Source organism: Lepidochelys kempii, chromosome 7 (genome assembly GCF_965140265.1).
Source record: "Lepidochelys kempii isolate rLepKem1 chromosome 7, rLepKem1.hap2, whole genome shotgun sequence".
NCBI classification, from domain to species: Eukaryota; Metazoa; Chordata; order Testudines; family Cheloniidae; genus Lepidochelys; species Lepidochelys kempii.
In genome coordinates, this window is record NC_133262.1 from 26045125 (window position 1) to 26068976 (window position 23852).

Here is a 23852-nt window from a genome sequence, read left to right on the forward strand (position 1 = left end):
TATTTTGAGTACAAAACATTGCCTAAGACTTTATCTTCCTCAGCTTTATTTAAAACTATTTGAGGTTTTTGTCCATCTTGGTGTCTTTTTGTGAAAACTGCCTGGACCTCAAACCACCCCCACCCACCAAAAAAACCCACAACCAACCCCTCAAACTAGTGAGTACACAAAATGAATTATATTGGTGAGGAGAGAGATTTCAGTTTAATGCATGTGACATTAGTAAATTCATCTTTTTTAATTATGGAAAAATAGGTGGACAATGTCCTTTCTAAAGTGAAAAAAGCTTGAGGTGGTGCTGGGGGGAGTAAGGCAATACTTTTCCCCTCACAATAGGGTGGTATTAGTGCTGACTTAATTTTCTAGGCTTTCTAGTTTAATCAAGAACGGTGGGTAACATTTTTGAATCAATCCCATGGGTTCTGTTACTTCTTTCATTCAAATATTAAATATTAATTTATGTTAACAGACGTGTGGCAAAATCCCCTACACTGCTTCAAAAATCTCAAGATTTTCAACCTTAACTATAGTCACAAATGGAATTTCAACACTACTCTTGCCTCATGCATTAGATAATAGTAGTATTTACTATTTATTTCTAAGTCTATTAGGCATTGGCAGTTCTATTAAACACTGTCATTTACGTGCACGAAGTAAAGGTTTAACACCCACTTCCTTTTGTTTCTGTTTGAGCATATCCTCTTCAAACTGTTTTTGCATCAGTTCTCGTTCTCGTGCTAAGCGGTGTTCTTCTTCTTGTTCTTCCCATTTTCTTTGCTCTTCCTCCAGCTGCTTCTTCCTTCGCTTTTCCTCTACTTGAGCCATTATAGCTTTCTAGTGATGTCAAAATCATAATAAAATTTAGTAAAATTAACACTTAGTAGTATGCATAATATAAAATGTATTTCATGTCTCCTATATACATTACAAAAATATGTAATTTGTATTCTAATTCCATAAAAATCCAGTTCAATAAGAAAGATATTATTTTCTGTGCCACACAAAATAAATGAAACTTAGCTCTCTGGCAGGCAAACCTATTCAGCAGAAAGTATGCCAAAGAAAAATACAATTTTTAAAAAGTCTCACAGGGTATGGGAGGGTGTACACACATGCCCCTGAATTGTATCACATTCATTACTTTTTATAGGCTTCAGTTTCCCTGGGGGGAAATAATGCAACTGGTGTACTTTGATCCATCTGTTTGGCCTGGAAGGTGTTATAATGGTATTATACAGTATATTATGACTCCAGTCAGCCACAATAAACCATACTGCTCTGGCAGTGGATGTAAATATAATTAGGGGGCTTAGTGTAAATGAGAATAAGGACCATACTGTTTTAAACATCTGCTGACTAGGAACTACAATATCAGTACAGCTAAGATATGCTGTGGGTTATTTTTCTGAGGCATCAGTTTTATAATAGAGGCTCATAAAGCACTTTACAAACATTAATTATGCCTTACTCACTACTGCTGTAAGTGAGACACATCTGGTTAACCAGGGTAATCTGGTGAAGGAGAAGTCACAATTTCTATTCCCCTGAGCAATGTGTACTGGCACCCTGGCTCCTTCTTTAGTCACATCACCACACCTACCCTCATTCATTCTTCCCATTTAGGCTGTGTCAGATTAAAACATGATTGTACCTGATGTTCTAACTGTTTCTGCCGCCTCCTGTCTCTTTCCTCAATTTGTGCAGGATCCAAGAGAGCTGTCATTGACCGGAGAAAACTATGAAGAGAATCATTTAAATATTTTTCAATTAAAAAAAAAATTCCAGAGTTTTGTTTTATTCTGAAATATCAGCAAGATTTAAATGTAAGACTTTTGTATCAAAATAAGTACCTTTCATTCCTTGTCATAGGTTTGCACTATAATAAATACAGCAACTCCTCACTTAACTTTGTCCCGGTTAATGTTGTTTTGTTGTTACGTTGCTGATCTATTAGGGAACATGCTCATTTAAAGCTGCACAATGCTCTCTTACAGCGTTGTTTGGCAGCTGCCTGCTTGCAGGAAGAACAGCCCGTAGGAGCTAGTTGGTGGGGGCCTGGAACCAGCGTGGGCCAGCAGCCCCCCTAAGTTTCCTGTGCGGCAGCTGCCCAGCAGGCTATCAAATGCCAGTCAGTTCAGCTGTCCCTCCCCCCACTGCCGTGTGCTGCTTCTGCCCTCTGCCTTGGAGCTGCTCCCGGGAGCCTCCTGCTTGCTGTGCAGGGGGTGGGAAGCGGGGTGCTGATGTCAGGGTGCCCCCCTTCCCCTGCTTCTGTACCCCATCTCCACAGAGCAAGGGAGGATGCCACAGGGCTAGGGAGGCAGCTTGCTGACAGCAGCTGCTGTCTCAACTTGCTGATCTACTTAAAAAGGCAGTGTACTTAGAGTGGGGTCAGCGTACTTAAGGGGGCAATACGTGTCTCTCTCACACACAGTATGTCTGTCTGTCTGTGTGTGTGTCTCTCTCTCTCTCACACACACACACACACACACACACACAATGTATCTCTGTCTCACACACGCACCCCCAGGTACTTCGAAAATTGGAGGGAGTGGTGCACTCCAGTGGGATAGCATGGGGTCATTATCACATTCAGTTTCCGCAGGGAATGTTTGCAGCCACTGCCATGCGTCTATGGGGTCTCCTCCCTCCATTCATGCTGCCTTGTAGAGCGTGAGGCTACATTAACACCGTGTTAACACTTCAGGGCTCAGCCAAGTGTTAGTTCATCATTTAGCAGCAAGGCATTCCCTGAGAAATACCACACTCTCTTCCACCGTCTGACTCCACCACCTCAACCAAGCATCACAATCATCATTGCTGTGTACAGAATTAAATTGTTTAACACTTATACTGTGTGTAAGTCTTTTGTCTGGTGAAAAAAATTTCCCTGGAATCTAATTCTCCCCACCCCACTATTTACAATTCTTATGGGGAAACTGGATTTGCTTAACATCATTTCACTTAAAGTAGCATTTTTCAGGAACATATCTACAACGTTAAGCAAGAAGTTACTGTAATGAAATTGAACATAAGAATGCTATTTACGGTAAACTTTACTAGTGAATAATTGAAATACATATCTTTTTCAGTAGGGAACCATACAAATTCCTCAAGAGAGGAGTAAATACCAAATTAATACTACTTCAGAGACTTACTAACTTCTAAAGACATTCCAGAAATGAATTGATTGGGAAGACTACTGTAATTGAGGCATGCACGCACCTGGCTTTTTGACTTTGTTCCGAAGTAGTGTTCTCAACGTTTTTTTCTACATTCTCCACCTTTGAATGTATGAGGTGGCCTAAAGCTGCAGGTGTAAAAGGATGAATAACAGCAGTCAGGGCCTGAGTTTCAGGGGACAGGCAAAGATTTTCAGGCTGCTTGGTGTATGTTCCATTTATGAGGTGTTGTGGATTAGCACGAGGGTAGTTTTTTAAAGAATCAAAATGCACTGCCCATCTCTCATGCTCCTCAGCCTAAACAGATATGAAGCAAAAAAGAAAATGGAAATACGCTCAGTTACATTGTCATATAAAGTACTTTTAACTAAATATTTTGAAAGTTTATTTCTGTTTTGATAAAAGCTAAACAGCAGGATTTGCATTTTTAAAGCTCTATTATGGTGCTGTGCCACATAGAGTAGTTAGTTCTACAAATAGGAAAACTGGTTCATATGAAAGTGACCTGACCCTGATCAAAATTGAAACCAGATCTTTTTGGTGAAAAATCACTTACAATGCATTGCTATTTGCTATAGCAAGACTCAAAAACTAGGAAGTAAAAAAGTTAAATTTGTCAAGAATCTTTCAGTCTTGTATAAAATAAGTTAATACTAATACAGGGTTTTCCATACCACTTTCTCTGCAACCTTATCTTGATGTATATTATTTTTCATACTGCCTCCATTAGTCCTACAAGCTGCTCAGCTTATTGGTTACCATCCTAGTCACTCATCCATGCAGCTTTGTCTCGCTCCCCAGATATTCTCTAGCCGCATGAACGAGGAGTAGCAGCAAGTTCTTTTGGGTGACAGAAAGCTTTTCTTAAACATATTTTGTGGGCACATATCAGAACAAGTATTCATATTCTTTCTCACCAGCCCACACCCATCCTCTCTGCACTTTCATTCTGGGACAGCAGTCGGCATGCTAGGTGCACAAACATGAATTTTAACAAATCACAAAGATCTTTGCCACAGGCATTGGTACACTGTTCATTGTGCTGTCTAAGGTTTTTGAGGAAGAGGTATCTTGTTTCCTTCCCCCACCACCACCTAGAGATTTTTTTTTTTTTTTGGCCCTAGTCTGTCAAATGGGCATTCCACACAAGCCAAAGGAACCAGGGTTTCCACTGTGGGTTCTCTCTACCATGGGTGTATTACACAGTTTTTGCATTTGACTCTCCTAACTTCCAGAAGGAATTGCCTTTTTGGAAGAATTGGGGGAATGTTCCCTAGTATTTGCCTTCTGAAGAAAATAGCACATCCCGTATAAAATCTTGCACAGGGTCACTTCCCAGAAGCAGAAAAAGCTTTAGTCCTATATTAGAGAGCCAAGAGAAGCGAGACGTCCAGGGAAAAAAAAGGAAATTTGAAAATTTTTTATCAATCCTCCTCCCACTGTTCCTTGTCCCCTAAGGGAGGTAAGCTGTCTAACTCATATGAAGAGCTACAGTAGGGTATTTGGGGAAAGAATTTTTCTTCTGTAAGTCTTTTGATGTAATGTACAGAAGCACTATGGACATAACACACATGAGCTGACTTAGAATGGACTCTCTGGTCCCTTTGCTGTCAAAGTGCTATAATGCTACTTCTGTCATTACTGGCTGGTTGTTTAGCTAGAGCTCACTGAATGTCAAAGACTTGGGGTAAACTCCTGTTCCTAGTGAAGTAAATGGGAATTTTATCACTGAGTTTGAATGAGCCAGGATTTCAGCTTTTATTTTTCAGAGGTACTTGGTGCCCACAACTCCCACCAAAATCAATAGGAGTTGTGGATGCTTATTGTCAGGCTTTCAGAGTTGTGTGATCTACAATTTGTTGATAGACTTCCACTTGAGCAGAACTGAACGAGAAAGCTAAAAAACAGACCTTTTCTTATTCCAAATCATCCTTCTAAATTACAGCTACCTTTGAATAATTATGTTTTTCCTCTATTTTTCGTAGTTTAGCCTCTTCCTTCTGTTTGTCCAGATCTAGAAGCCACTTCTTCTGTTGTTCTTGTTTCATGGCACTAAAGGGGTGCTCCACTGGCGTCGCTTCCTGAAATGACAGATACTGGTCTTTTACTGCCTCCCATCACCCCCCATTTCTCATTTTTAAGTAGTACTGCCATTCATGAATACCTGCATTAATTCACAAATTGCTATTCTATCTGGCGTAAAATAAAACTTCATTTTCAATACAATCTGGCCCAAATTAATTGTCCCATCAAGGTCTTCAAAATGTTCACTATAAAATGCAGATGATAAACTCTCTATTCATCTTTATTTCTATTGATAGCCGCAGCAATAGTTAATTTCTATGTGTGCTAGATTTTATTTAACCTCCTAATTTTCCTTCTTTTTTGCATTACGAGATACGTACATGGATTGACTCACGAATCAAGTACATTCCTTTATGTCAAACCTATTAATGTCAGCTCTAAAAATATCTACTAAAAATGCATGATTTCATAGAAACACCTCATAACATCAATATCCTTGTAAACTATGGATTCAAATGCAGCAATAAAAATGATAGGAGGCAAAAAAGTTTGGAACAGGCTTGCTTAATAGAACTACTGCAGATACACACACACACAACAGTAAATTCTTCTTAGAGACAAGATACTGCATGCAACTTAATCTTACCCCTAAAACAAATGCTGTCCGAATGGCAGCTGGCAAGTCAGGAGAACTGAAACTAGATGACTGTCCAGTTGGTCCACTTGAAACACTGGGTGCAACTTCACTAGTCTCTGTGACCAAAGTGGTTCTAAAAATGTGGTTTTCCTCACTAGCAATGCCCAAATCAGCTGGAAATGTCATCTGCAAATAATAGCGTCTTGGTGATTTAAAATACTCAATTTAATTTTTTGGGGTTGATTATTTCAATATAAACACATTTTTAAAAAAACTGGTAACTTGTACTTTAGGTTTGTACATGCTGCAGTTCATAGAAACTTCTACCAAAATATGTAACATACATGCAATTACCAACAAGTCAGAAAAAAAAAAGTCAAATCCCAATTCTTGGGGTCCAAGACAGACAACTTTCAAACGATTCTGAATGCTACACAAGAAAGTAATGTTCTGCACTTAGGAAGGAAGAATCCCATACACCACTACAGGCTGGGGACCGACTGGCTAAGCAGCAGTTCTGCAGAAAAGGACCTGGGGATTACAGTGGATGAGAAGCTGGATATGAGTCAGCAGTGTGCCCTTGTTGCCCAGAAGGCCAATGCATATTGGGCTGTATTAGTAGGAGCATTTCCAGCAGATCAAGGGAAGTGATTATTCCCCTCTATTCGACAATGGTGAGGCCACACCTGGAGTACTGCGTCCAGTTTTGGTCCCCCACTACAGAAGGGATGTGAACAAATTGGAGAGAGTCCAGCGGAGGGCAACGAAAATGATTAGGGGGCTGGGGCACATGACTTATGAGGAGAGGCTGAGGGAACTGGAGTTATTTAGTCTGCAGAAGAGAAGAGTGGGGGGGGAATTTGATAGCAACCTTCGATTACCTGAAGGGGGGTTCCAAGGAGGATGGAGCTAGACTGTTCTCAGTGATGACAGAAGAAGCAATGGTCTCAAGTTGCAGTGGGGGAAGTCTAGGTTGGATATTAGGAAAAATTATTTCACTAGAAGGGTGGTGAAGCACTGGAATGGGTTACCTAGGGAGGTGGTGGAATCTCCATCCTTAGAGGTTTTTAAGGCCCGGCTTGACAAAGCCCTGGCTGGGATGATTTAGTTGGTGTTGGTCCTGCTTTGAGCAGGGGATTGGACTAGATGAACTCCTGAGGTCTCTTCCAACCCTAATATTCTATCATTCTATGATAAAAGACTACATATGCCATAATGGTGATAGATGCTACAACCTGGAGAATTCTGCTTGGCAGGGTCCAATGAAATAGATAGAGTTAAACCCAGTCCATCCTGGTTATGTTCCCAAAAGGCTGCCATTATCACCTATTTATCAGGGTGCAATTATATTTTTAAACCTCAAAAAAAAGAGTCTTGCTTCCTAAGTTAAGACATATTAGGTACCAGATCCTTGGATAAGATTAAGATAGAGTGACTGAATTTGTTTTCCTTTCTATTAGTAGAGGATACATCCTACTCAGACACGCAAACTAAATATTGGTTTAGATATGTAGATTCTTATAGTTGAACTTGCCTTTAATCTAATTGGTTCTACATACTGTATTTGCACAAGAGGGCAAATGTATTAAACAGCAAAATTAATGAGCAACCTAAGTATTGCTTGACTGATCATAACTATACTGTTTTATTCTTCTCAAACCACAGAACAATGAAAGAGGAAAAAGTCAACAAATTAAGAGTAAAGGTTACTAAGAAACACCAGAATTAAAGTACAGAGGTAGGAATTAAATGATAGCTACAGTATGAACAAAGTCACAAATTATAGGCAAAGTATGAGGCTAAGAGGCTGATTTCACTTGACAAGAAGCTCTCCATAGGCTTTCTGTGGCAACACTGAGGGGGTCTGATGCAAGACAGGCAGGAGAGAGTGGACATGGGATCACTGGCCACTTCCCCATCCCCACCACCCACACAATAAGGGCTTCATACAGGGTCCTTCAGGGCTCTGTTAGGACATACAAAGATCTTTACTACTGTTTTTCTACCAGGGAGAGGAAATGGAATCTACAAGTGCACAGCCTAGTAACATGACCTGTGTGCTGGGATTTATCCCTAAATGCAGATTTTACAAGTAATCAGTGGATACACATTGAAAACAAGCTCTTATAGAGCAATTCTGAAATATGAACAAAATATAGCACTATAAAAAAACTAAATTAATTTGTTCTCTAAGACACACATTGCTTTTATTGAATGGTTCCTTGCTAGCCTTACTTTAGCTTGATTAACTGTCTCCAGTTTTTCCAAATGGGTTTTATCACCATCAGCATCCGTTTGCTCCCAACGGTAGTATTTTGTCTGTCGCTCCAAAGTTTCTTTTAATTTCTTCTTTAAAGCTATCTGTTCGTCTTTAAAACAATTTTTTTTAGAATAAGTAAATATAAGTAAATGCAATTTCAAAAGAGAGTAATATGCAGTGTGGTAATATAAAAAACATAGTGTAAGCAGCTTAAGATGGGTAACTGGCCTTTGCCTGATTAATCTTTCTAACCAGATATTTGTTTTAAGTGTTGAAAGGCTCTGCCTGTGAGAAAGATGGCTGCACAGGATGTGGAAACAGGAGGCAACTGGAAATCTTTATTGGGAGAGGATAAAACTGTGAAGGACTATCAGTGACTCAGGAAAATATTTATCAAAAATATTGCATGTGTTGCTTAAGAAATAGCAGAGGCCCTGAATTCTCCTCATTTCATTGTTAGTTTTGTGCCAGTACAATTGTACTGAAACCAAATAAGTTACACCAGGTTAGAACTGGTGTATCACTGTGCAGGATCAAACCCAGAAATATGGTGGGAGATTTTGGAGGGTTTTTTGTCCAGACAGTTTACATCAAGGTTAAACAAAATCTGCTCTATAGGAATTAATGGCTTCATTATTCCATTAGGAATTTCCAGTAACCTTAGAAGATCTTATTCTCCTGAAAACATTGATTCAAAGACAAATATCAATAGTTATGTTTAAAAAAAAGCTTATACCACAATGGTGTTCAGAATTTGGATGCCAGGACTAAGTATAGATTCCTACAAGTCTATTTAAAATGGGAGATGGGAACAAATTCATATCCCTTTCTACATCTTTCCCTCTCCCTACCAAAACAGTGTTTGCTTTCTACCTGATGACTCTACAGTAGTAACTGAAACCTGTGGATCAGATTCAGTGCTATGCTACGCCCCTTTGAGCCTGCGAGGCTGCAGCAAAAGAGCCAAAGGGTAGACATCAGGCCTCAGAAGAATATCTGCAGCACAGAGAGCCTCAGTGCTGTTATTGCTGGAGGTCCAGGTAGGACCAGACTAGAGGAGGAAGGAGGTGTGTTAAAGACAAGAGGAATGATTGGGATGGACCAGTGCCCGGATCACTCTGTGACCATGCCATGGCCCACAAAAGCTATTGCTACAGGAGAGAAAGTTATGGCTGCTCTGTGGAATGCCCTAGCCTGCTCCAAGGGCTCCACTAGCGATGTATTTGCTGCATAGGGAAGATAAGTCATAAACTGACTCCTGTCAGTTCCTGCCCTGGCATAGGCACCAGCGCAAGGATGAATACTTCTTTATCTACAGGCATGAAAATTCTGTCTGAAACAAAACAAGGAGAGGTTTTAAAAATAAAAAGCTATTTTAGCCAAGTCTAATTAGAAGCTCAAGCAAATGTGTTTTACAAACAGAAAAAACACAAACTGATAGAGAATATTTAAAACACTTTTAAACTCTAATCTTATCAATAGATTTAAACCTTTATAACTTGAAAAAAATTGAAGTTTTGACTATATTAAGTGACCAATGCTACAACATAATACACTGCTTAATATAAATATGGCAAATTATATTTTAATGCATACCTAGTTCCTTCTTCCACTGGGACTTCTTTGCTTCTAACAACATTTTATCCCCTTCTCTTTCACCTAGGGTACTAAATATGTCAGCTGGTTTCCATGAATTCTTACTGCAGAAAAAAACAAAATTAATTTATTTTTAAAAGCCAAAGTGCCTAATTTTAAATTAGCAATTAATTTACATTGGAACTACTCAGGTTCCATTTCATTACTAATGTATTCATATTAAAAGTTTAATATAGGATACAAGAATAAAAAAAAGGTATTTTGGATGATTAATTAACAGATCTACATACATAACTTTCTGTTCAGCCTGCTCAGATGCTGCTTGTTTTCTGCTTGAGGCATAATTATTTTCATTTGGGACAGATGAAACTTCATCAGCTTTTTGGAGTAATCCCATTATGTTCTCCTCTTGTGGGGCCTGATTAGCAGCAGTGCTAATATTTGAGTGTTTGTTTTGGCCTACAAAGTAAAATGTCCATGTTAATAAATACTGCACTAGATTGTCACTCCACATTGTGTACAATAGTTTATATTAACCGTACAACCTGGCTAATTCAAATTAGTGGAGCTGAAGCTCACATGAACACTAGAACTACTAAGTAGCACACCTCAGAAGGGGTGTACATACAGGGGAGTGACATTAAGCAATGGAAGCACTTCCTCTGAGCACTGGCAGGGTATTACCTCTCCTTGAGGTACAATGATTTCTAGGACTCCTGCTGACACGCCACATAACTTCAACACAGTGCAATGCCTAAAATGATTCAATTCTGCACTAAATGTTGATGGAGTTGCTTGCAATTTTGCTTTCCAAGAGTCTACTTAGAATATTCTTAAATAACCTAGTTATTTTAAGGGCACAAACTCTCTGGTAAATGTGTTTGCAGTAAGATGTTATCTTGTGCATAAGTGAATGTGATAGGAAGGATGGCATTGTGGTTAAGGAACTGGACTAGAACTGAGGAGACCTTGGTTCAGTTGTCCTACAAATTACTTTGTGACTTTGGGCAAGTCCCTTAATCCCTCTGTGACTGTTCTACAACTGTAAAGCAAGGATAAATATCCCAAACCCTTCTTTTCCTTTCTTAAACCTGTAAGCTATTTGGGATAGGAACTGTTTCTTAACATGTATATGCACAGCATCTATTACAATGGCGCTGATCTTGGCTGGGACCTCACGGTGCTACTGTGATATAAATAATACTAATAACAAGATGTCATTAAAATTATCTGAAAACCACTCTTAACATGCATGCTAGGAGACTCTAAACTCATATTTCAAATAAGTATAGAAACTAAAATCAATGATGGATACTGTTTTTAGGGAAAACAGATGAAAGATGTCTGTTATTGCAGGGGCACACAGGGGATTAAACATCTTCCAATAGCTTTAAAAGAAATTATCTCCATCACTCTTCCTTGCTCTAACCCCAAAAATAGACTTCTAAAAAATAATCATCTTTAGAAAACAGAGAATATACAACGTGTTTGGGTGCTTTCCCCCCCAGAAATATAGGCAAGGGTATTAGGATAAAAAAAAACAACCTTAAATGTACAAAAATATTGAAGACGATATTTAAAATAGAAAATACATCAGTATGCAATAATAGTTGGTTTGAACTGATTTGCCAGCTGCTCCATTTCACAGCTAAACTGAAACTAGAATTTTTTACATACCATTGCTTAACATAATCAAGAGTTCTTAATGACACATTTGAAAATATTGACCCAGATGTGAGATTAGCTATCAATAATATAACTATAGCTCTAATTGAAATCAAACTACAATCCCACATGTAACCATTCAGCGTGAAATATAGATACTGTGTTCAGTCCAAAAAGGAATAAAAAAAACCTTGGCTTTTATATTTCCTCTGATAAACTGTTAGATCAATTTTTTCATAAACTTCAATCTTAACATACATTTTAAAAAAGCAACTATGGCTACAAAATTAAGGAGCTGATCCTGCAGCAATCCACAGTTGGAACTTTAGGGGAGTTCAGCACCCAAAGGGCTTATAGGATCAGGACCTAAATTTGAAAGATGGGATTCTCTTGCGTGCATGTGCACACACACACTCAACCACCCCTACATGCACATTAAGAATAACTTTCATTGGCATTAATGGGAGTTATTCAATCCTGCATGGTCAAATTGGATTTATGACTTGCAGTATAATTCTGATTAATGTAGCGGGTACTCAGAAAATGTCTGAATGAACCAAGAAAATTGCTTTCTTCTTCCTCTTGATGATATGTAATCAATTTTTCCCAATAGTCTTAATATTATCTAATGTTTTCTACAGGTCTAAGGGAAAATCAGTTTGTTCTGGTTAATTTTGGCCCATCAATATGATCGTTTCACTCAGACACTGTCACAGTCTCACACATGGATAGGCTATATGAACCTCTTCTCTCAGTAAAGTAAGAATAGATCCAAAAGTGATGGTATCTCTTCCTTGTGGGAAGACTGTCAGTGTCAAATCTAGTCTTTATTTTAAAATAATCTAGCTCATCTACGTCACTAGTTGGAACCAGGAACAGGTTCATAGCAACTGAAATGAGCTGGTGGCCTCAGTCTAGTTTCTAATGAACTGGTGGCCTCATCACTGAACATAATCATATTTGGCATGTTAGTTAAGACTTTCAACAGACACACTTAGGACCAAATGCTGGAAATCTGATCTTGCTCTACTGAAGCCAACAGAGCTGCACCTTCATTATATGTTCCAGTATGTACTATATTATCCCCTTCTGCTGGAGTATGAAACTGATTTTGTGGTGAAGTAAGTCAGGTCTTTTTAACTGGGCCCACAGTCTTCCAAATATTTCTCTCTCACTCACACACGAAAAAGAGAATCTTCAAATGTATACAACTGTCAAAGGGCCAGACCCCGCAAACACTCACTTAATGAAGCATCCTAATGAATTCTGTAGTGGACCAGATCAGCTCCTTGTGCAAAAGGTTAAATGGGTGCACATTTTCAAGATCAGGGCCTAATATAGCACTTACCTCTGCTCACCCTCCCAAACAAGTCTGCTCCAAAACAGTACTATGTTGGATCCTCTGGGAGGGAGGTTTTAATCCCTACTCACTTGTGATCTTTTCCTATTTACTTTCCTTGAGTGATGTGCTTGAGAGAGAATTTTCAATTATGTATCATATTCCATGTCTAGAGATAGCCTCTTGTTTAGAGGAACAACTTGTAAATATTTATACATTTAGATAAAACAGACCTGGGAGAAATTAGCTTCCCAACAAAAACATCTGAGTGACTCTTTACATAACTGAAGACAATATATATCAGAAGATAATCGTAATAAGTATGTAAATTCACAGTAATAACTTAGAGATGGCTGTGTAGTTTTTAATTTATAATGGAAAATGTTCCTTTTAAAAATAAGTTGAAATATTTTCTTTTTACTCAAAAAGTGCCTTTGATGTTTAATAAATATAAAATAACTTTTTTTTGGAAACTGTACATTTAATTATTCAACAGACTGCCCGAAATTTTAAATGCAAAGTTAAAGCATTTCATTTTTATTTCAAATATCTGCGATTAATTTCCGTAATACAAACCTTCTAAAAACTACCAGTAAGAGAAAATTTCATTTTTGCTGCAGGATATATATCTTACTTGTTTCTTCTTGCTTTTCCTCCTGGGCCTGGGACTCAATTTTGGTTCCTTGTTTTACAGTTATCAGAATCTGTTCAAGTTGCTCTTGTGTTAAACACACCAAACTGTTCCTTAGATCTTCACCTGAGATATGAGGTTTTTGAGACTTCTGTTTGGGCTTTTTAACAGCAATTTTATTAGGGTTCTGTAAATCCGGCATTCCAGCTGTGTTGTCTTTTTGGATAATCAAAGCATGGTTTTTATTTAAGGATTCCTTTGATGAATCTTTAGATGATGACAAAGTCACACAGGTTTTTTCACCTTTTATTGCTGACCATCTTGAGCCACTTCTGTCTTTTGCTAAAATATGTTCATGCTTGACACAGGAATTTTGTGTTGATTTCAGAACATGTCCAGACTGTGTTGTTCTCAATGGATGTTTGAGGATTTTAGTTTTATTACCCATCTGCTAAAACAATAACAGTTTATTTACTTTAATATCCTATGAAAGATAAAACTATGTGCCCGTAGTCTTTTCCTTCCTTCAGGCAGTAAAAGCACACGTATTCTATCTGTCATGTCTAAATAGTAAAAGCCAATTCTGTTCTCTGTTACATTAGTAGAAACTCTAGTTCACTAAATGGAATGACTCCAGATGAATACTAATATAACTGAGAAGGGGACTTGGCTCCAAAGTATGCATTACTGTTTATTTTTTAATTTGAATATGAATGTCTAAAGCAACAGTATGGAAATTAGTTTTACGGTATGGTCACTTGTCCCATACTGCTGGTATTAGAGATAATAATCCCTCTTCTGCGTTATGGTTGCTGCTAGCGAAAAATCAAAATAAAATTTTAATAATCTGGTTCTGATCAGAAGCACTAATTTAAAATGTATTTGCATTCAACGGTCAGATTTCAAACCCTTTGGTGAACAAAACAGGATAATTTTCCTTTAACCTCTTGCATGCCAGGCCTAATCTAGTCTCCTTTCAAATAGTGGGCCCAATTATTTCAATATAATGTCATAGGATAGAGTTGTATGAATGTCTTCCGGTTGGGTAAGCATCATAAATGCAAGGGCACTAGACCTGTTAAAAGTCACATTTATCTGATCAGGTATGAAGGGCTCAGGCAGATGTGGGTGCTGGGGAAAGAGACAGTTTTCAGGTAAGTATTCTTTAAAAACACATTTACCCAAGATAAACTACTATCTTCTGCAAACTGAAGGAAAACCACAGTATTATCTATACTCTGAAACCAGTATTATCTAACAGACTTGTAATTGTAGGAAGTAATGTGGATAGTAAAAATGATTTCTCTTCACCTTCTCCATCCTATCCCATCCCCAAGGCAACCTTGAACCCATAGAAATCAGAACAAGTCATCTCAGGCTGAGCTATTATGGTTCACAGTAAGTGGCAAATTCATCCCTCAAAAGACTCATGTGCAACTCTTATAGATATGAACAGGAGTTGTATGCAAGCATCTGAAGGCACAATTTGTTTCTAAGTAAGGTTTCAGAATGACAAAAGGCAAGGCAGCTATTTCATTACAATGGCTGCTGATATGTATTAACTGCATAGGAGTTCCTTTGATCTTCTTCTCCACCTCTCCGCTGGAGTTCCCCAGAGATCTCCCTTGATTCTCACTCCCTCTTTCTCCCCCTGTATCTTATGTATGTTCTTGGGTGACTTCATCTACTCCCATGATCTTGCTTAACCTTTCTATGCTGATGATGACTGTCCATTCACTTCTGACCTCTCCACCTCTATTCAGGCTGACAACTCTTATCATCTCTTCCTGAAAGTCATGTTGCTTTTCTTCAAATTCAACATGGCTAAAAATTTCTAAAGCTTGGCTGCTGGAACCAGGCATATTTTTCCCCTCTTCTCCCCACAAATCAGTATGTTGCCAAACCTTATTTTGTTCTGTACTATATAAATCTCTCCCTCGCATTTTCCCTTCAGCTGTAATACTTATCTATGCTTTGGTTCTCTCTTGCCTTAACTACTGAAACATCCTCTCCTCTGGCTTCTCCATCTCAAATCTTACTCCCTTCTAGTTCATCCAAAAAGTAAGGATGGCCTTATGGTTAAGATACTGGAATGAGACTCAAGAAAATCTGGTTTCAGTACCCAGCTTTGATGCCAGAGTCTCTGTGGCTTCCAACTAATCACTTTAATCATCAGAACGTTATCCAATGTGGTTCATTGTACTACTGTCTTTTTTTTAATCTCTGTTCTGAGAATTTGTCTTAGTTAACTAAGTTTCAGGCATACTGCATGCAGAGTATTTTCCAGGGATAGAGGGGTTCAAGTCATATTAATCCTACCTACTTCGTCAGCTACCATGAGTTTTGACAATGGAACTTCATTCTTTCATAGTTAACATTGACCACAGATATTTAGACACATCAGAAATCGCTATTTAAACACATTTTGAAAAGATATTAACTATTGTCTTTTTGGTTCTTATCTAAAGATCAAGGAATCATTACTCCACTTACCTTAACTGTGGATTTTGATTTACCCACTGTAAAACAAATAAAACAAAATATACACATGAGAAAAGTATTCAATAATCAACAATTATTTCCTTAAAAACCACATCCTGAGAAAGTCATGGTCCCACCTAGCCTTAAAATCTATTATTCTATTATAGTTATCTAGTCTCACCTCCTGCCTAATGCAGTCCAAAGAACCTTGCCTGTAATTTCTGCATCAAAAACTTGTTAGATGCAGTAAACTTTTAGAAAGATATCCAGTCTTTATTTAAAGACTTCAACTGAGGGACAATTAGTTACAAACCTAGGTAAGCTGTTCCAATGGTTAATTACCCTCTTTCTCTAAAAAATGTGTACGTTATTTCTAGTCTGAATTATCTAGCTTCAGCTTCTAACCACAGGATCTCATTATACCTTTGGGCTTGTCCACACAAAGACTTGGTGTGCAACAATCCATGGCATGAATGTACGGTGCACTAACTTGCTGTACAGTGACTCGCTGTGTGGACCCTACTACAGCACACTAAAAGTTCCAAAATACACTTTGTCCTTAGTGTGCAGCAGCAGGGTCCACTTAGGACCCAGCATGGCAAAGCGCTCGAGAGGGATATGATTTGTAGAGCACTCTAACTGCCCTGCATAGACCCTGCTGGCCCATTCTAAAAGGTACCTAGTTTGCGATAACATAGTTCTGTGCAGGATCTACTCGGGGCAGTTAGAACACAAAACATTAGAGCATTCTACAAATTGCATCCCTCTAGAGCACTTTTTCCGCACTGTGTAGACAAGCCCTTAGTATTGATAGGCTAGTGTGCTGTATAGTCACACCCTGGCTTGCCACATACTAAGTTGCCCTTTTAATGATTTAAAGAACCACCTACTTATCAGAAATCTCTTTTCTATGTAGATACTTGCAGACTGTAATCAAGTCATCTTTTAACCATCTCTTGGATAAACTAAACAGATTGATCTTCTTTAGTCTCTTACTATAAAGCATGTTTTCCAGACCTTGAATTATTCTGGTAGCTCTTTTCTGAACCCTTTCCAATTTTTCAACATACTTTTTGAAGTGCTGACACCAGAAATGAATACGACATTACCGTAATGGTTTCACTAATGCTGTATACAGATGTAATATCATGTCCCCATTCCTACTTGATATTCCATTGTTTATATATCCAGGGATGGTGTTCGTCCTCTTAGCTACAGCATCCCATGTTCAACTGATTATCTACTACTATTACCCCTACAGTTCTTCTTGGTGTCACGGCATTCCAGGATACAGGCCTCTAGCTTGTAAGTGAGACCTTCATTCTTTGTTCTTAGACGTATGACCTTGCATTTGTATGTCTTTAAAAATATGTTCAAATGAGTCCATCTTGTCAAGCAATCCAGGGCTGTCTATATAACTGACCTGTCCCCGTCACTATTTACCACTCCGGTAATTTTTGTCTCATGTGTAGGGCCCTACCAATTTCATGGTCACAGGATCTTAAAAATCATAAATTTCATGATTTCAGCTCTTTAAATCTGAAATATTCTGGTGGTGTAATTGTAGGGGTCCTGACCTAAAAAGGAGTTGGGAGGACATCACAAGGTTATTGGGGGCGGGGGAAAGGGGGTTTGCGGTACTGCTACCCTTACTTCTGCACTGCTGCTGGCAGCAGCGCTGCCTTCAGAGCAGTGCAGGCTGCTGGAGCGTGGCGGCTGCTGGCTGAGAGCCCTGCTCTGAAGGTAGAGCCACCACCAGCACCGTCACCAGCAGAAGTAAGGATGGCATGGTATTGTATTGCCACCCTTACTTCTCCGCCGCTGCTGGCTGGGCGCTGCCTTCAGAGGTGGGCACCCAGCCAAGAGCCACCACTCTCCTGCTGCCCAGCTCTGAAGGCAGCACAGAAGTAAGGGTGGCAATACTGCAACCCCCATAAAATAACCTTCTGACCACCCTGCAACTCCATTTTGAGTCAAGACCCCCGATGTGAGAAACGTTGGTCTCCCCCATGAAATCTGTATAGTATAGAGTAAAAGTACACAAAAGACCAGATTTCACAGTCTGTGGCACATTTTTCATGGCTGTGAATTTGGTAGGGCCCTACTCATGTATAAATATTACCAGCAATGACTTTACATTTTCTTCCAGATCCTTGATAAAGATAGTTTATAGCACTAGGTCAAGGACAGATCTTTGTGGGACCCCAGTGGAAACAACCTCATTGATAATGATTTCCCATTTTAGATAAATATCCTTACATTTGTATTTACATTAATGTTTATGCTCCTAAGGCCCTGTAAGCAGGTATGCTGTCCCTTAAGGACAGGCCCCAAGTTCAGCACTGCCCTGTTTTCAGTTTCAGCCTGAAATTAAGGTATTGTGGGATCATAGTTCCCAGTAGGCTCTGTGGCTTCTTCCCTTACTTGAGGGGGGGGAGGCGGGGGAAGAGGGAGTTTGTTGTCCTGGTGGGCTCTGCTCACCAACCCAGAACCAAATAAGCAGAAACTGCAGTTCTCAGAGAGTCTACAGGCATAACAGGCTATATAGCAAGGAGTGCTGGGAGAGGAGGCAGAAGTATAAGGTCCTTGCCCTCATAACAGTGAGAAACTGAAGGGAGTAGGATTTTTTGTGATGCTGTTCTGCTTTATAAGAGGGAGATCTGTACAGAGTAGGGCTGCTAACAGTATCTCTCCAGTGAGGAGCTGAAACATCCCCTTGAAAGACCCCTTTGGTAAGTATTTGTTTTACTGTGGACTTCCTTTTACTGTGAAAGGGTGGCATCTATGGTTTGGATAGAGGATTACTCAGACAGCAAGAGAAACTGCAGTACAGCTTGCATCTACATGAGGGATAAGTAAAGATCCTCTGTTTAGGGGCACCATTACAGTTTCTTGAAATCTAATCAGTTTAAAAATAATGAATTCAAAGTAGCTTTAGCCAGTATGCCTGACGTTGAATGTCCCTGCCTCTATTTCTGACTCTACAATCTCATTTTCTTTTTCATTTAAATGGCTTATTCTCTCCACCGTTACTGTGTAAAAGACACAATAATTTCTTTGAAACTGGGTGTCTTAAGCCACCACAAGATGTTCCTGATTAAAGTCTCACTGCTGTTTGGAAATTTTAATATTGTATAGGAAACAAATTCATAAATGTAACCTGATACAATTCAGCTGAATATCACTGCTGTTTTTACATCAGTCTCATGAACTTTATAAAAATAGTTTTCTTGGACAAGATTTTGTATTTTATTTTTTTAATTTAATGCCAGTCCAGTCTTTGCTATCTTGCTTTGTGAGAGCATTCTGGGGTGACTACTGGTTCCAATCCATCACTGAGGCCCATAAAGGGGGGAGATTGCCAGATGTATCATCTACAGTCCAGAAGGAAAAAGAGAGAAGAGGAGGGAAGCGTGCTAAAGTGGTTAACAATGTCTATAGCAGACTGACTGGCATTGATTGGCTCAGAAAGTAATCCCATAAAGTCTTCCCTGGACAAAAATATGGTAAATGCAGAATCTGGAAGATGAAAGATGGCTTTAAAGAGAGGGGAAAAGGCAGAGATCTTCAGGCTTCTGGCAGCTATGTAGTGAACCCTGGGAGATTTTGGGAAAGGGGATTTAAAATATAAAATATTTATATTTATAATTATAAAATATCAGTGTTTTATTCTGAACATCAGATTTAGGGTTTATTTATGAATGACTTGCACAATTTATTGGGTTTACTTGTGCTACTGTCCACTCCACTTATGACATCCTACATTTATATTTTTTTGACTAATACGTGTGCTAATCAGCAATATGGCTAGCTGACCCATCAAGAAATCAGAATTGTTCCCAGTACTGCTTAACAGTAATACGATCATATACTTTGATGCTGGGTTATTACAGCAAAAGCAATGCTTTCCATTCAAGCCATTTAATAATGAATAAATACTGGAAAAGAGATTTTTGCATCTCAGCAGCAAGAATGAGAGGTAGCCTAAATATATTGGTTTTTAAAAGTAAAAATGTTCACAGAGTTTTATCCTGTGGTTAGTAACTCATTCCAAACCTCAGAGAAAGCTGCAGTGCCTTGCAACTTAGAAGGAACTACATTTACAAAACCTTTTTTTTTTTAACATGCTCCCTCTGTTTAAATACAGCATTGTAAAGATATGGAAGTATTCCTCAAATCAGGTCAATCTATATAGAATGGTCAATTTATCTCTGGACGCACAAGAGCCAAAAGACTGCTGAGAGCTGAGCTGAGACTACCTTAGACTTTGCCAATTGATCAATATTTGTGATGATCATAACCATTATTGTCAGACAGTACATATAGCTGGCAATGCATGATTTATGGAAAGACAAATACCAACCCATGCCAGTACCATTTTGGTGAATATTAGGACCCATAAATAACAATGTACAGAATATTTCATCAAAATCTTGAATAGTTCTTTCACATCACTATACAAAACATTAATACTTAAAAAAAATTAACCATACCCTTTATAACAAGATATCTTCAAGAAGATTTAAAGTGTATTAGAGACTACTGAACTTAACGATTATACATAATAAAATCATACCATATGAAGCCAAAATTAGCCTAGGTTTTCCATCCAAAATTTCAGTTTCAAGCTTTAATCCATCTCTGTAAAACAATAACAAAAACAGCTAAACTCTTCTGTACCTGAAATCATCATCAACAAAGTATGTGAGATTACAGCACAAGGAGAGAGGTGGTCTCAAGACACTTAGAATATGAAAAGGTGATATGAGCTATGTTTATATTAAATACAAACTTAAGCAATTGCTTCTTATAAATACGCAAATATTGGGAGATAGCCATACTATTCAAGTGCTGGTGCTTTTAAGCCTGTTTATCATCTCAATATATATCTACGTTGGGCTGACATCTTTCAATATATTCATACCTTGTCATGTCTGATTTCTGACCCGGTCCAAGAGATGGGTAATGGGATAACTGATAAAGTGGTGAACTAAAGAAAGGTATGTTAAACAATATAAACCATGTTAATTTCAGCACCCAAGAAGCCTGAGAGATGGAAACAACTGTGGGGAGGAAAACATTTTAAAAACAGTACTTCACTGTCCTTTAAATAAAAATTTAAATTTTCTTCATATTCTAACACACCCCATACTGTTGTGAGAGAGGATTCTTCAAAAAAAAAAAAAAAAAAGAGAGAGAGAGAGAAAGAAAGAAAAACACCGGGTAGACCTCCAGGGAATGGAAATCAATGTTAAAGAGTTAAAAAAATTTCTTTAAATCTTACATTTAAGTGTCTGAACTCTATTTTACTGAAATCCTAGTTCTTATTGAAAATGAAAAACAAAAATAGTTTGAGATATTAATCCGAATATTAAGGAAGGAGTATTGTCAGCTCTTTTGATTCATGGTATTTTTCTTGGCTGTTAGAATTGGATAGGTTTCAGAGTAACAGCCGTGTTAGTCTGTATTCGCAAAAAGAAAAGGAGTACTTGTGGCACCTTAGAGACTAACCAATTTATTTGAGCATGAGCTTTCGTGAGCTACAGAGCTGTAGCTCACGAAAGCTCATGCTCAAATAAATTGGTTAGTCTCTAAGGTGCCACAAGTACTTCTTTTCTTTTTAGAATTGGATAATCTGTGAATCTTAGCTTTCATTTAAAAATAGTAATAATTTAGCTTTCTAGCCCTCATAGTTGCATAGAAAAGCCTGAAAACATGAACCCTAAATGCTCGAACATTACTAGGTAAATACAAAAACATTTTTTTAAACTTAATTGTTTTTATGCTAAGATCATGATATTTGAGGCCTGAATCATAATTTTTGAACTCTTGGAGCCACTAATACTGAGACAAGGTAAAATGAAATTATTAGAGTATGCATAAATTGACCACTGAAGCATCATTACTGGGGGGGGGGGGGCGCAACACCTGTGAAAATCCTAGCTGGAAGAACTGGGAGTAAAGGCTGACAGCTAAAAGCCAGAATCCTTCCCTTACCTAGCGGAATGCACAGGGATCATGTTTTACTTCCAATAGTCACTACCTGTTGTAACACGCCACGGGCCTACACTAGCAGCAGTTCTAGGGACGGACTGGCCACACCGAGTTGTGAGGCACAGAATAAAGTACCCAGAGCAACCCACTGAACAACGAGTAAACAAAACATGGACTCTTGGAGGGAGGCGGGCACATTACACGTTGCCGCGGCGTCTCTGAGACGTCACCTGCCCGGGCAAACCCAGGCGCCGACACGTCACGTCGCACATTTTACGTTATAACGTGCTGCAGGCCCTGGCCCTGGCTGTGGAAGCCCGTTAGCCGCACGCGGGGCGAAGCACAGCCCTGTCCGGCTCTGGGGAGTGGGTCATTATGGAGAACCAGGCCACGGGGACAGACACGCCCAGCACAGAGGAGTCAAAAGCCGGGCCCTGCCCTGCTTACCCCAGGTTCATGGCCCTTCCCCTTCTACACCCGCGGGATGCGGCGAACCACCCGAGGAGACAGCGCGGCTGGAGGGAGACCGGCGCTGCTGCCTGGAGTCCGGGTGTGTGTACGTTGGTTACTGCCACCGCACAATGAGACGGGAGGTGATAGGCTCCCCCAAGGCTCGGGCCCTCCCGCCAATGAGCTCCCCTTACACTAAGGGAGGGGCTCCGCCTGCGTGCGAGGCATTGTGGGGGCTGGAGTCCGGAGCCTCGCTCCCTCCTCCCCTGCCGCGCGCAGCTGAGCGGGTAACGTAAGGGCCTCACAGGGCCATTCCAACGGCTGCCTGCGGGCGCGCCTCTGGGGAACCGCGCGCACATGGGGCTGGCCTAGATACAGAACCGCGAGTCGAGTGGTTTGGCGGCGGAGCGGGAATCGGCCATAGCCGTGTTAAGATATATCGGAGAGGGGGAGGGGTAGATGCAAAACTATTCGTGTTGTTTTGTATCCTGTGTAAAATATTAACGGAGGCATACAACCCCCCCCCCCACCCCAGTTGTGCAATGAGTTTTGCATGGACAAAGCCTTGTGTGGATTTCAGTGCTGGATTGACGCCCAAATCATCATAATCATTATTCTGTTGTTTGTTATTAATTTTGTTTGGGGAGAAAAATGCAGTAGGTACAAAAGTATTTAAGAATATTTGGGAGGTGGGGTAAATGCACACAATAGTTCATTGGGGATACAAGTGTAGTCAAACTGGTTGGGAATCTGTCACTCCCAACTTACTAAAAATGGGGGGGGGCTATACCAAATTATTACTATATTAAAATAGACCACTAAGTGCCCAATTGTGCAGTTACACATGTGACTAACTTTCACTAGTATCAACATTATAGTTAGTATGGGGTTTTCTTGTTACAAAAGTATTATTTGTTTTGCTAGAGGAATAGATGGGGAGCTGTGGTTGCTTGCTACTGTTGAAAATCAGGCTACTCATTTAGATGTGTATGGCTTGGGTGATGAGCTCTAGTCAGTCAGGTTTGAAAATCTTGGGTTAGGTGTTTAAAAGTAGTCCAATAAGGGCCAGTGTTTTGAAAGTGGCTTCTTAATGCCTTGAGGATCAGTTTCTTAGTGCCTTCAGCTGACTTTGTCCTCCTTGGCCCTCTCTTCCCATCCTCCATCCTTGTCTCCTATTGAATAGCTATAATTGCAGCTCCCTACCTTTGTATTGCCATCAATGATGCTTTATGGGGAAATGCTTCAGGAGTAGGACATTGAGCACCTTGTAACCCTTGACATAGTTTCTTTAATAACAGCATATGAAAAAACACTATTTTTTAATTGGAACCTTAATTATTTTTTAATTGCAATCCTGAAGTTTTTATTACTTTTTTCAGGGAGAATTACTTATGCCTTCATAGGGGGGATGTCCAGACTGAATCCCAACTCTGTCAATCCGAGTGCAGAAGTGGGGCCTGCAAGGATTTTAAAAATTAATACTTCCCACTCCAGGCTTGTATTAAACTCCCACGGTTACAGGTTTTCTCTGACCTTGGCTTGGTAAATGCTTCCACCACCCAAATGCAACAAAACTCCTTTTGAACCCAGGAAGG

General features: G+C 39.4%; 1 protein-coding gene across 11 annotated transcripts in view; it reads right to left on the reverse strand.

The window, feature by feature from the left end:
- The window catches only part of CCDC66 (coiled-coil domain containing 66), an 82276-nt gene extending 59868 nt beyond the window's left edge, over positions 1–22408 (reverse strand). For 5 of the 11 annotated variants that reach the window (XR_012159808.1, XR_012159804.1, XR_012159803.1 and 2 more), the window contains exons 1-13: positions 22255–22408; positions 20738–20803; positions 20390–20454; positions 15826–15851; positions 13336–13783; positions 9988–10156; positions 9698–9801; positions 8077–8210; positions 5851–6027; positions 5129–5260; positions 3223–3476; positions 1652–1736; positions 673–834 (exon numbers count right to left, since the gene is read on the reverse strand). Coding sequence is in view for 1 of the 11 variants with exons in the window: in XM_073351517.1 (XP_073207618.1) it covers positions 673–834; positions 1652–1736; positions 3223–3476; positions 5129–5260; positions 5851–6027; positions 8077–8210; positions 9698–9801; positions 9988–10156; positions 13336–13783; positions 15826–15851; positions 20390–20454; positions 20738–20803; positions 22255–22265 (1833 nt within the window). In the remaining 10 variants the exon portion in view is untranslated. Of the gene's footprint in view, positions 1–672; positions 835–1651; positions 1737–3222; positions 3477–5128; positions 5261–5850; positions 6028–8076; positions 8211–9697; positions 9802–9987; positions 10157–13277; positions 13784–15825; positions 15852–20389; positions 20455–20737; positions 20804–22254 lie in introns of those variants that run through there. The other 6 variants (XR_012159805.1, XR_012159807.1, XR_012159806.1 and 3 more) reach the window with 6 other exon arrangements.
- Positions 22409–23852: the final 1444 nt, after the last annotated feature.